A 12729-nucleotide genomic window follows, 5' to 3' on the forward strand; every position below is an offset into this window, starting at 1 on the left:
GCCAGCCTAGCCTACCTGGCCAAGCGCCAGGCAAGGAGACACCCTGTCTCACACAGAGGGTGAAAGGTGTGAAAGGCACCTGGGGAGTGACAGTCAAGGTTGTCTGTCCTCTGATCTACACACACACACACAGAGAGAGAGAGAGAGAGAGAGAGAGAGAGAGAGAGAGAGAGAGAAACACAGAGACAGAGACACAGAGAGAGAGACAGAGAGAGAGGCTGCACAAATCTGAAATATCCAACCTGATGGCTTTTCTCAAGTGGACATCCTTGCCACCAGCTCCAAGGGCAACCTGGAGCCAATGTGAGGAGCAGTAACAACAATATTTAGACCCGACAGAGGCCCCATGTGAGCTGAGACGCATGAGCCCAAAGCATGAGCTCTGCTTCACAGACTCAGCTCAACAGGAGGGTGGAGGGTCAGCCCCCTCTTCAGCATCTCACATGCTGAACGTCACAATGACTGTGACAGACTTTGCCCACACACAGCAGCTGATGCTAAAGGACCTGGACGGGAACCGGGATCTTGCATGAGTTAAGCACGCACTTCACCGCTAAGCCGCATACGCCCAGCCCATCATTCCCTTTATCACTGTCATTAGGGGTGTGTGTTCCCACACATGTGGGTCCAGCAGGCAGACCTCACCTTCAACACTTTGTGGTCCCTGCAAAAGCATGCTTGTCCCTTGACTGCTTTTCTGTTTCTTCAACTAGAGGACTTTGAATTTCATCCTTCATGCAAGCTGCTCCTTCAGGCCACTCCATCCAAAAACCATACTTAAAATTTCTCTTGAGGGCTGGAGGCATGGCTCAGTGGTAGAGCACCTGCCTAAAGGGCCCAGAGGTGTGGTTCAATAGCAACACCTAGAATCCCCCAGTGAGGGACAGGGGTGTAACTCAGTGCTAGAGCCCCTGCCTAGAATCCCCCAGGGAGGGGCTGGGGTGTGGCTCAGTGGCAGACCACCTGTCTAGAATCCCCCAGTGAGGGGCTGGGGTGTGGCTCAGTGGTAGAGCACCTGTCTAGAATCCCCCAGTGAGGGGCTGGGGTGTGGCTCAGTGGTAGAGCACCTGTCTAGAATCCCCCAGTGAGGGGCTGAGGTGTGGCTCAGTGGTAGAGCACCTGTCTAGAATCCCCCAGTGAGGGGCTGGGGTGTGGCTCAGTGGTGGAGCCCCTGCCTAGAATCCCCCAGTGAGGGGCTGGGGTGTGGCTCAGTGGTAGAGCCCCTGCCTAGAATCCCCCAGTGAGGGGCTGAGGTGTGTCTCAGTGGTAGAGCCCCTGTCTAGAATCCCCCAGTGAGGGGCTGGGGTGTGGCTCAGTGGTAGAGCCCCTGCCTAGAATCCCCCAGTGAGGGGCTGGGGTGTGGCTCAGTGCTAGAGCACCTGCCTATCCTGCCCAGGGTCCTGGGTTCCATCTCTAGCTAAAGAAAATAAAAATGCTTAGTGACTCTTCGGGCCAGTCTTGAGCAACTTGGCACAGCTGGAGTTATCTGAAAGGAGGGAACCTCAATTGAAAAATGCCTCCTTAAGATGCAGCTGTAGCGCATTTTCTTAATTGTGGGGTGGCTCCATCCTTGGGCTGGCGGCCCTGGGTTCTTTAAGATAGCAGGTTGAGCAAGCCATGAGGAGCACGCCAGTCAGCAGCACCCTCCACGGCCTCTGCATCAGCTCCTGACTCCAGGTTCTGGCCTGTTTTGAGTTCCTGTCCTCACCTCCTTCTTTGATAAACAGTAATATGGAACTGTAAGCCAAATACACTCTTTCCCCCCAAGTTATCTGGTCATGGTGCTTCACTGCAGCAACCCTAAGTGATATTTGGGAAGGAAGCAAATTAAATCCACATGTTCCAGTTGCCAGACACGCCCACACACACAATGGTGGATTTTTCACTTTATAATGAAAAAGATTTGACTACTTTTCAAAACCCACACTGTAAACTTCATGTAAGGCAGAGTCCCTGGGCCTGGTGAAACGGCGCAGCTGGTAAAAAGGCTCTTGCCATTGCATTTGCTGACCCGAGTTCCATACCTGGGACCCCAAGGTGGAGGCAGAGAACTGACTCCAGCTAGTTGCTCTCTCACCTCCACACACTCACTGTGGTACGGGCGTCTGTGTACACACACATAAATAAGTAAAGAAATACAATCTTAAAGCGCCGTTTCCAACAGGCGACATTTTTAGTACTTGCTGATGGACAACAGACACGGGAGCCCTAACTGGAACACAGCTCCACTGTCCACCCAGGGTGTGGCCTCAGCCTGGCTTTCCACCCAGCAGAGCCTCAGTGATAAACAGCAGCTACTGTCACCCAGTGCAGAGATGCCAAGACACAGACATGAGGGTCTGCAAAAGGAGTGGCTTTTTCTTCTTTCTTTACTTTTTTTTTTTAAGCTAAGATATCTATATGTAGCCCAGGCTGGCCTGGAACTCACTATGTAAGGCTAGCCTCAAACTTTCGATGATCCTCCTGCTCCTGCCTCCAGAGTGCTGGGATCATAGGCCCGAGCCACCACACCTGGTGGGACTACTCTTCTTTCGATGAGCTGGCTGCTCCACACCTGCCTGCGGCTGAGCAATGTCCCCATGCTCCCCGGGGAGCTTTGAGGGTAGAGGTTATGCTGCAGCTCTCCAGTCCCAACCCCTCACAACGTTCACCACCTCAGGCCAAGGCAACGCTGGTTTCCATACAGGAGGAGAAACCACTGCGGGGTTTCCGTCAGCCATCGGATGGGTGCTCTAAGGAAGAAGGTGCCAAGAGCGGAGGGAAGAGGGTGAAAGCCTAGTTCCTGTTGCTGTGGGGGTAATTAATGGCCATGAACTTGAGGACGAACAATGCAAGGGCACAATCCCACAGGGCTGACTGGGACAGTTCTAGGACAGTGGTTCTGAACCTGTGGGTCGCGACCCTTCGGCAAACCTCCACCTCCAAATCTACTGTTAGGATTTGTAACAGCAGCAGAATTACAATGGGATACTTGTCCGAAGCACTGTATCCAGGGCACAGGCTTAGGGAGGTCGAGCAGCACTGCTGTAGGTGAGGGCCTACTTCTTCACAGCTGTGTTGTGTGCCCTGTCCCTCACGGCTGTGGGAATGAGGCTGTTTCTGGGCTGGCTCTGACCTGGGACTGCCCTAGCTGCCAAATTCCCAGGCTCTTGACAGCAGCCACTGTGAGCTCTCCTCCCAAGCTCAGACCCACTCTGTGGATCAGTCGGATTAGACAGGGCCAGCAGGGGACAAGATCATGTCCTCTTCAAGGCCTTAATCTTGGTCACACCTGCAGAACGCCCTTTGCCACACAGAGACCAGTACAAAGCCCAGGGACTGCCCACAGACACCTATGGGATTATCCATCCTGGTGTGGGTGGGGACAGCTGAGGAACAGAGCGACTCCATGAGCTACATAGGGAATGTGTGTTTTACAGGTGCAGAGTCCAGGCCACCTTAATTTTGTTTGTAAGCCAATGACCTAGAGTCAGAGCCCTTCTCTGCACTCAGCCCTGGTGCCCTCCTACCTGGACGAGCTGAGCGCTGGGAGTGGCCAGCAGATGCAGGGTGCAGGAAAGCTTCCGAAAGAAGCGTTCGGCGGGTGCTCCGAGGCCAGCGCTCCTGGCCCACTCCAGGAACTGCTGCAGGCGGGCACAGGCCTGGACACTCCTGGGCCAATGGAAGCAACTCAGAGAGGGTCCTGGAGAGGGAATAAAGGATGAGAGACACACTAGGGTCCCTAAAGCACCTTCCCCCTTTCCAGGCCACTTCAATGTCCTCTCTCAGTTTGCAAGGCAATGCAAACTACCCACATCCTGGGGCCAGGGGTAGAAACAGAGGCAAGAGGGGCTGTGACAGCCACCAATCCTACCCTCCTACCCTACATCATCCTGCCTATGCGGCAATAGGCACGCGCTGCGGCTGTTTGACACCCGGAACCTCAGTGAGGCAGGGCCAGGGGTCAGCAGCAAGGGAACTCTGTAACCGGTTCAGACTGGCCTCCTGCAGGCTGCTGGCAGGTACTGAAGTATATCCTGCGAGGCATGCTCTAAGCTTTTGTCCTACCCTGGGTCTTGAGCCATCCTCCCACAGGCTCAGCTCTAGCATCCAGGCACGGCAGAGCATTCCCTTGGGAGCACATTTGGCTTTCCCAAAGGAAGCCAGGTCCCAGCCCCCAGCACTCACCCTTGTCCAGCACCTGGTTGAGGAGCAGCGTGCCAGAGAAGAAGAAGAGATAAGCAAGCATCTGGGAGGCCACCTCAGGGTGCATCTGCAGCTGCCGCAGGAGGTCCGAGGTGGCCTGGAACACAGACACGACGCGTCGAAGCTCCTCCGGCAGAGCGGGGCCTGAGCGCCAGCTCTCCCTGCGCTCGGTCTGAAATGGAGGGCATTCCAAGAGGGCCGGGAGGCAGACGTACAGGCACTGCAGGGAGAGAGAACCCCCAGAGCCATGTACAGGAATGCCAGGACTGACCAGGAGTCCCAAACGAAACAAGCCTAAGGCAATAGTTGGAGGGAGGCCCAGCAGGAGCTGCCTCTGAGACTAATCGGAGCAGGGACAGGAGCTGCAGGTACAAACAGAAATGGGCATGGCAGTCGCCGAGCTGTGCGGTAAGAACCACCATGACCGATGACCAGAAGGCTGTTCCATGGCGGCACTCCTGGTATGGGGAAGGGGAAGGGGAAGGGCAGGAGCAAAGGCCTGAGTGGAAGCAGTAGCTGCTTCCCCCCTGCTGGAGCTGGCTCGTGCCAGTCCCTCCCTCCTGCCAAGGCCCTGGAGAGGCGCTGTCAACATCGTGGTGGCAGCACGCACCTTGGAGAGGTAGTACACACACTGCTGGAACGCATACAGCACCACCTCCTCCAGGGCCGCCATGGCCTCCTCGCTGGCCGTCAGCGTGCATGAGAACAGCGACTCCTTGGAGCCTGCAGGAAAGGGGCCACAGAGGCGGCTCACTAGCACAGCAAGTGCACGGGAGCCGCCAGCCAGGAGAAGCATGACGCCACCGTCCGCCCAGCTACCTGCTAGGGGCTCTGCCCGGCCTGTCTGCACTCCATGTGGCTGCAGAGGTGTGGTGATCCCAAACTTGCCCAGTAGTCACACCGGGCAATCCGAGAGGGAGAGCAGACACACACGTCTCCATGTACTGAGACAGAGCACAGATGTCTCTTCTTCCTTCAGCCCTTCCTCTCCACTTTTTCTCTCTCTCTTCCCTCCTTTTCTTTTCTCTTCCTTCTTTCTCCTTGCATGTCATTCAGGCCTCTGGGCTCTTTTGCTTTTTTTTTTTTTTTTTTTTGAGACAAGGTACCTAGCCTGGCCATGAGGTCACTCTGTAGGCCACCAAGACTAGCCTTGAACCTCAGTCCTGCCTCAGTCCTCCAAGTAGTTGGAGTAAGAGACCCAAGCCTCCAGGCTGTGCTCTCCATCAGAAATGGCTATTCCACGGCAGCAAGTGCAATCCGGCCCAGAAGCCCATCTGTTTCACCGCACAGGAAAAAGGTTGTACATCAGCCCCTGGGAAGCTGTCACAGGGCCATGGCATCAAAACAATCTCTCAAGAAAACGGAAACCTCCAGAACTCTGGAGGCAGAGGCCAGTCTCATCTACATCTCAAGTTCCAGGCCAGGCAGGGCTACACAGTGAAACCCTGTCTCTAAAAACCAAAGCAAAGCCAGGCAGTGGTGGCACATGCCTGTAATCCCAGCACTTGGGAGGCAGAGGCAAGCAGATCTCTGTGAGTTCAAGGCCAGCCTGGTCTATAAAACAAGTCCAGGCCAGCCAGGGCTACACAGAGAAACCCTGTCTTAAAAAAACAAAAACAAACAAAGAAAACCAACAACAATACATTAAAAAAAAAAAAAAAAAAAAAGGGAAACAGTCCCAGACTGCTGCTGACAGAGCCACCTGAAAATCCAGATTCACCTCACCCCTTCGTGCAAGGGCAAAGAGTGGGCTGACCAGGAGAGGAAGCAGGATCAGTACACTCCAGAGAGGGCCTAAGACACCAGGCAGACACCTGAGATGGTATCCGGTGGACACCACGCCACAGGGCCCTCGGATCATGTGCTCCTCAGCGCTGAGGAGACCAGCCTCACCTTCTGTAGGCGACCACAAGGTAGACATAGCCACTATGTAGATGCAGTCAGCACCGCCTCCCACTAGAGCGTGGGCCCTCAGCGGCAGGGCCACAAGGTCCCTCTTGCACCTGGGGGAGGCCGAAACAGCCCAGGGCCCCAATGATACAAGGAGCGTGAGCGGCTCCAGGTCCTGGTATGCATGGTCAGGACACAGGAAGCGCAGGTCTCCATGGCTGTCAGCCTCCCAGACTATCTCCAGCATTGCCGTCAGCAGACATGTTTCAGTGAGACCACCTGTGACCTCAAGGCCTGGCTCCACTCCACCACCTTGTTTGTCGTGTCTGTGCATGTGCGTGGAGACCAGAAAACAGCCTCCAGCATCATTCCTTGGGGCCATTTACCTTGGTTTTTCAAACAGGGTCTCTCACTGGGATCTGGGGCTCACTGTTTAGGCTAGGCTGGCTGGCTAGTGAGCCCCAGGGAGCCTCCTTCTTCCAAGACTGTGAGTGTAAGGATGCTGGGATGGCATCGGGTTCTCACACCCGTGCAGCTAGCACTGTGCCAGCTGAGCCACTTCCCCAGCACAGTTCACAATGTCATCCTCCTAGAGCCCCTCCACCCCACCTCTCGGTGGATCCACCTGTCCTAGAATGTTCTAGGAGTTTGAGTATTTGGAAATGCTAATTAAGGAAGCCTACCTACATTTCTACCCCTGACACTGACATGCCCTACCATCTTAAGCTGGGGTTGGCAGCATCCTCCTTTCTGGAAGAGCAGGACACCTCTGAAGCCCTCACTGGATTAAGTGTGAGCCCATGTGTCCCCCACCCTAAGCCGCCTGTGGACACTGTCAGCCTCCCACAAGCAGAACAGAACACTCTACAGTGCATGTGTGTGGTGGGCGCAAGACAAAAGAGACCAGCAAAGTGTCATATGGCAGGCCTTGGGACACCAGGTCAGCCTAACCCACTAACACTGGCCTAGTGCGCCATCCCAAACCACTGGCCTGGGGCCCAGAGAGCTCCACCCTGCAGGCATGTGTGTATGAAGCCACAGCTCTGCCAGCTGTGCCCGAGGCCGGGGCCAGACCAGGACACCCTAAGGGCCATACCTGTCACGTCCAGCTCCTCCTCCATGCTCTGCATGTACAGCGGGCATTTCTGCTGCAGGAAGTACAGCAATTCAATGGAGTTTGACATCCAGAACAGGATGTGCTGCAGGTCGGGAACCAGGTCGGCCATGGGGAAGCTGGCCCAGGAGATGGGTTCCTGGCTACCAAGACAGAAAGACTACAGATTACCCTGGGCACAGGTAAGGAGCCGAGTCTGCTGATCTGTCTGTATGGGGACAATCATCCTGGTGGGACACTAACAGAAGCAAGTACCACTGTCAATTCCCAAGATGTCAGGAGCCTATGAGATGCTCCAAAACCTAAAGTGAAGGACGTTCAGGCAGCCGCAGGCACCAGGAGAGGACTGGCTTCACAGCTTTCTTTTGGAAGGCGATGCTGAGTAGCTGTGAATGCTAGAACACTTGTGTACCACATGCACACACACACACGCACAGAGTGTGTAGGGGGCTTGCAATCCATGGCTTTTGGGACAAGAAACCTGAGTATAAACATGTTATTCAGACAAAGAAAAGGGAACTTTAACAGATTACTTAACGAGACAATTCTCAGAGAAAACAAACTGACAGAACTATCTGAGAGATTACTTAAATACTACTTGATCAGAGAAGGACATCAGCAATGTGTGAAGGTGAGGAAGCAAGAGGCAGAAATCAGGGCTGGGGTGTGGCTCAGTGGTAGAGCCCCTTCCTAGAATCCCCAGTGAGGAGCTGGGGAGTGGCTCAGTGGTAGAGCTCCTGCCTAGAATCCCCCAATGAGGGGCTGGGGTGTGGCTCAGTGATAGAGCTCCTGCCTAGAATCCCCAGTGAGGGGCTGGGATGTGGCTCAGTGATAGAGCACCTCTCTAGAATGCCCCAGTAGGTGTGTTGGGGCTGCAACTCAGCATTAGAATGTTTGCCTACAACCAATGAGGGCCTGAGGAAAATAGCTCACTGGCAGTACATCTGTCTAGGTTGTGCAAGGTCCTTTGTGTAATCCACAGCAGCACGAGAAAAGAAAGTGGGTGGAAAGCAAAGCGTGTTCTTCAGACTTGGACTAACCATTAGAAAATCCCAGCGTGGACACAGTCACTGGAGGTCACCTCCTGGTCTGAAGGGGACCAGAGCCATCCTGTTTCCCACACTTCCTTCTGCAGGTTGGTGTGCTAGCCACAAGGGGGCACTGTTACCCTGGTTAATGAAAACAGAACTAGGCACTGCTCAAGGGCCTACAAGGTACCTGGCACCCAGGCGGGTTCCTGGACAGCTCAGACCCCTCCTCAGATTCAGGGCCAGGAGTCTTATCAATTGAACTATCCAAGCCTTCTGCAGCCCCCGCCTATAACCAGCCTGAGGCAAGTTCCTTTCACCCCAAGCTTGCCACCCTCCAGATGAGCATCCCCTTTTCAGAGGACAGAGGCAATGGCTGGCGCCTACTCTCCTTGATGTCCTTCTGGCCCTCACCTGGCCCCCACAGACTCTAGGACACTCCAAACCATCCCCTCCTGCTTAGTCTCACACACCAGCCCCAACAGATGTGTGGGTGTCAGTCACTCAGGTGACTTGCATCTATCTATGTTTTATTGTCCTAACCAGACTTCAGTCAACTTGTGGTATTTACATGTGCTGTGCTTAGGGCCCTGACAATTCACCAAAATGTCAACCTGCATTCATTGCTTTATTTATTTGTTTGTTTGTTTGTTTACTGAGACAGAATTTTGACATGCAGTCCAGGCTGGTCTTGAACTAAAGAACTGTCTGCCTCAGCTTTCCAAATGCTGGCACTACCATGCCCGGCACGCCCTGGGTCCCTGGGGCTCAGGGTGGTGGTTTCTTCCATAAGCCTCCTCAGCCAGTGCTCAACATCCCACCTCGGCATGTGCTTCTGGAACAGTGCACACTCCCTCAGAAAGATGACCCCAACATCTGACTGGCTGGCCTCCGTGAGGAGAAAGTCCCAGAATCTCTCACTGGTGGCTTCAGTGTCCCTCTCTGGGGAGTCCTGAGGGGCTGCCATTCCACCTGTCACGGAGCAGGCCAGCATGCAGGCCGAGAAGCAGACATAGGGCTCCCTAACCCCGCCTGGAGAAGATCAAAGCTGAAGGCTGTGGGGCCACCAGGGCCTGCCATTTGAGGCTCCCACACAGTCTGGGGCTCCGAAGGCAAAGGTCACACCCATGGGGACATCTGGGGACTAAATGGGGCTGATGTGAAGAGTCGTGAGGGAGGGTCTGGTTCTCTCCTGCTGTCCCAGAGCCAGCAGACGCTCCTGCAGGCCCCGCTCTACCCGGCCATTAATTGCCCTTCAGTCCACAAACAATGGTGACCTCTGGGTCTTGGGCCTGGGTGGGAAGAAGCTGGCTGGCGCCCATCTCTCCCTCGTTAGCTGCTACAGCCTCGGAGGTTAGCGCCACGCTTAGCTTGCACGGCACCGAGCTCTCCGCCCCAGCCTGACCTGTCCACTGGCACGGCCAGAAGAGAGTTCACTTCACTCTTCAGAGCCCGGCTCCCTTTTGTTTTCAAAATTCATTGCCCCTCCATTTCTCCAGGAAGGCCCCAACTGGGAAGTAAAGCAGCTGGAGAGCCCAGCAGCAGCAACTCCCGTCATGCCCTAAGGTGGCCCTCCAGGAAAGGAGGCTCCTGGGAGCTCTCTGGCTGGCCAGCAGTCTACCCACAGCAGCGAGCTCCAGGCTCAGTGAAAGGCACTCTCTCAAGAGGATAAGGCAGATGCTAGAGCACGACATGGCCTCCTCTAGCTTCAAAACACACATGCATGCACACAGACTCACACACACACACACACACACACACACACAGGCGCACACACAGAGGCACACCCACACAGAGCAAGGCAAATGGACACATTTTTCTGACCCCAAGTTAAAGAGGTGGGTCAGCACACAGCTGCACAAAGTCACCCCGGGATGACATCATCTAGGAGGAAAACAGTCCACGCCGAGGGAGAGGAACCAGAAATAATGATTAAGGGGAAAAAAAACAAACACTGCTAAGAAAAAGAACAAGGCCAAGTTGAGATAAACACAGATTAGAAATGCAAATTACAGCATAAGGTGATGGGGGGGGATAACAGGGCTGGAGCAAAACAAGAGAGAGGCAGGAGGCAGAAAAGGAAATGTTAGTGTGTCTGGTGTGGGGGGACAGGTGTGGGGGGGGAACAGGTGTGGGGGGACAGGTGTGGTCGGGGGGACAGGTGTGGTCAGGGGGATCAGGTGGGGGGGACAGGTGTGGGGGGGGACAGGTGTGGTCAGGGGGAGACAGGTGTGTGTGTGGAGACAGGTGTGGTCGGGGGGGGCAGGTGTGTGTGTGGGGACATGTCTGGTCAGGAGGGTGAGTGTGCGCAGTGTGGGAGAGGTGCTGGAGGTGGGGCTGTGGTGCTCGTGGGTGACAGAGGGCGTATGTGGGAGGTATGAGGCCGCTCCAGACATTTAGGTGGTGTGTGCGGTTTGTGGGATGTGTGGAAAGCACAGTGGGGAGGTGGCAGTGTGTGTCTGTGTGGGATATGAGTATGGTGGTGGTGTGTGTGCGTGTGTGGTTCCGAGAACAACTGTAAGTACTGTTCCTCGCAAGCACTGTCAATTTGCTCTTAGGGCAAGGGTGTCGCTGACCTAAGGCTCACTGAGTAGGCTAGGCTGCTGGCCAGCGAGCCCTGCGGTGTCCCTGTATCTCCATCTCCAGTGCTTGGGACTACAAGCGTGCCACCACATATGTGTATGCCTTTTTTTTTTTTTTTTTTTAATGTGACTGCTGTCTGTCTATCAAGAACTCAAGTTCTTCCACTCCATGGCAAATACATATCAACTAACTACTCCTCTCCCTACCCAAGATGTTAATACTTTAGGAGTCCCTTTAAGAGCACTTGGGGGAGTCTAACCGCATAGGAAAGTGTGTCTTTCAAAGGACACTTGGTACAGTATACAGAAACACCAAGAATCCTTTAACACAGATAAGCAGGCTGGAGGAGACGTGGCAGCACATACGTGTGATCTTAGCACCTCGGAGGTAGAGACAGGAAACTCTCAAGTTCTAGGCTAGAAACTGGGCTGAGCAGTGAGATTCTAATTCAAAAACCCAAGGGCTGGGATCAGTGAGATAGGGTAGAGGCCCTCCAGGTCACCCTGGAGGTGGGTGACACAACTCCACAGGCGGGGACCTGCACAGAACAAAGTGGAAGGGAGCAGGAAGCCCGCGGGCACAGGCATTTCTCTCCCTCTGCTTCCTGGCTGCCACTGGTGAGCAGCTCTGTCCCTCCTCTGCCTGCCGTGAGGAGGCTGCCCAGGGGTGCAGAGGCAGCCCTCAGCTGAGCCCTGTGAAACCATGAGCCAAAACAAACTCCCCCTCTCTTAAGCTGGTTGTCCTGTATCTTGTCAGTGATGAAAAATTAGCCAACACAACAAAGCATAGCCTAACATAAGGGCTTGGACCGGAAGTGCATGGTTGCCAGGCCAGGAAGTGTGGGAAGCAGGCTCCATGTCCACAGAGCAGAAGAGCATTAACTATCAGTCACAGAAGAGACACGTAAATCTGGCAGCCTGTGGCCAACCTGAGCCCAGATATGAGGTCATGAGACTACTGTGCTCTGTACGGTTTTGTGTTCTTGTATGATTCATCATTTTCGAAAGAAAAAGGGATTTTTTAAAAGTGAGCATGCATTAGGGATGAAAACAGAACTCTGAGAGTTCTGCAAATACAGCGGCTCTTCCTGTCAGGAAGCAGGGCCCACCCCTTCCTACACTTCTTCAGCCCACGTGCCGAGTTAGGCCACCCCGCCACATGCGCCCCGGGGGGGGGGAGAGAGGTCCCAGTGCAGCAGGAGGAGGGTTTAACACTCTCCCAGCATCTCCACAGCCTCTCAGTCCCCTCAAGCCTGGCTGTCCTGAGAGCAGGCCCTTCATCCCAGCCGGCAGGACCCTTGCAGCTCTTCTGAGACCTGCCATGTTGGCAGTTGCCCCTCGGTATCACCGCTGCCTCCGGCTAGTTTACAGAGCTGACTCAGGCCAGGAGGCAGTGCCTGGTCTCCTCGTGCAGCTGCAGACTGCAGGGGTCCTGACCCTCACTTCCCGGCTCTGGCCTCTGACGCTGACAGGAATGGGAGGTAGCCTGTGCCTGACTCCACCTGCTGGCCTTTGAGAAGGGCAGGATCCCAGCCCACTGCCCTCTTTTACTCAGAACCCTGCTGTACACAGAGGAGGGTGCTGCACAACTCTGCAGCACCCAGAAGCAACAGCATGCTGCTGATTCCCAATTAAGAACACGCTGCCAGCAGGTGGAGCCCTTGGCCTCCCAACGCCAGCCTCCTCCCCAGCTGCTCTGAGCTCCAGGAGACCGACCACCTTCAACTTGGCCTCAGCCTCGGCAGGAGAGCATGGCCTGGGGGCTACACTGGTATGTGTGGACACCGCACAAGTCTAAGAACCTTTTCTTTTAAACACACAGTCTGTGTAGCCCAGGCTGGCCTCTATGTAGCCAAGGATGACCTTGAACTTCTGATCCTCCTGCCTTCACTTCTGAGTGCTGGGATTACAGGTATGTGCCTCCACTGCT

At 54.8% G+C, this 12729-nt stretch overlaps 1 protein-coding gene across 3 annotated transcripts in view; it reads right to left on the reverse strand.

Annotated features, from left to right (window-relative positions):
- Positions 1 to 12729, reverse strand: part of Radil (Rap associating with DIL domain) — a 71528-nt gene that overhangs the window by 6902 nt on the left and 51897 nt on the right. For all 3 annotated transcript variants that reach the window (XM_060368048.1, XM_060368047.1, XM_021626625.2), the window contains 4 exons: positions 7172 to 7332; positions 4796 to 4908; positions 4168 to 4405; positions 3510 to 3682 (listed from right to left, as the gene is read on the reverse strand). In XM_060368048.1, coding sequence (XP_060224031.1) covers positions 3510 to 3682; positions 4168 to 4405; positions 4796 to 4908; positions 7172 to 7332 — 685 coding nt within the window. The remainder of the gene's footprint in view (positions 1 to 3509; positions 3683 to 4167; positions 4406 to 4795; positions 4909 to 7171; positions 7333 to 12729) is intronic.

The sequence above is a fragment of the Meriones unguiculatus genome, chromosome 15 (genome assembly GCF_030254825.1).
Source record: "Meriones unguiculatus strain TT.TT164.6M chromosome 15, Bangor_MerUng_6.1, whole genome shotgun sequence".
In the NCBI taxonomy this organism is placed as follows: Eukaryota; Metazoa; Chordata; class Mammalia; order Rodentia; family Muridae; genus Meriones; species Meriones unguiculatus.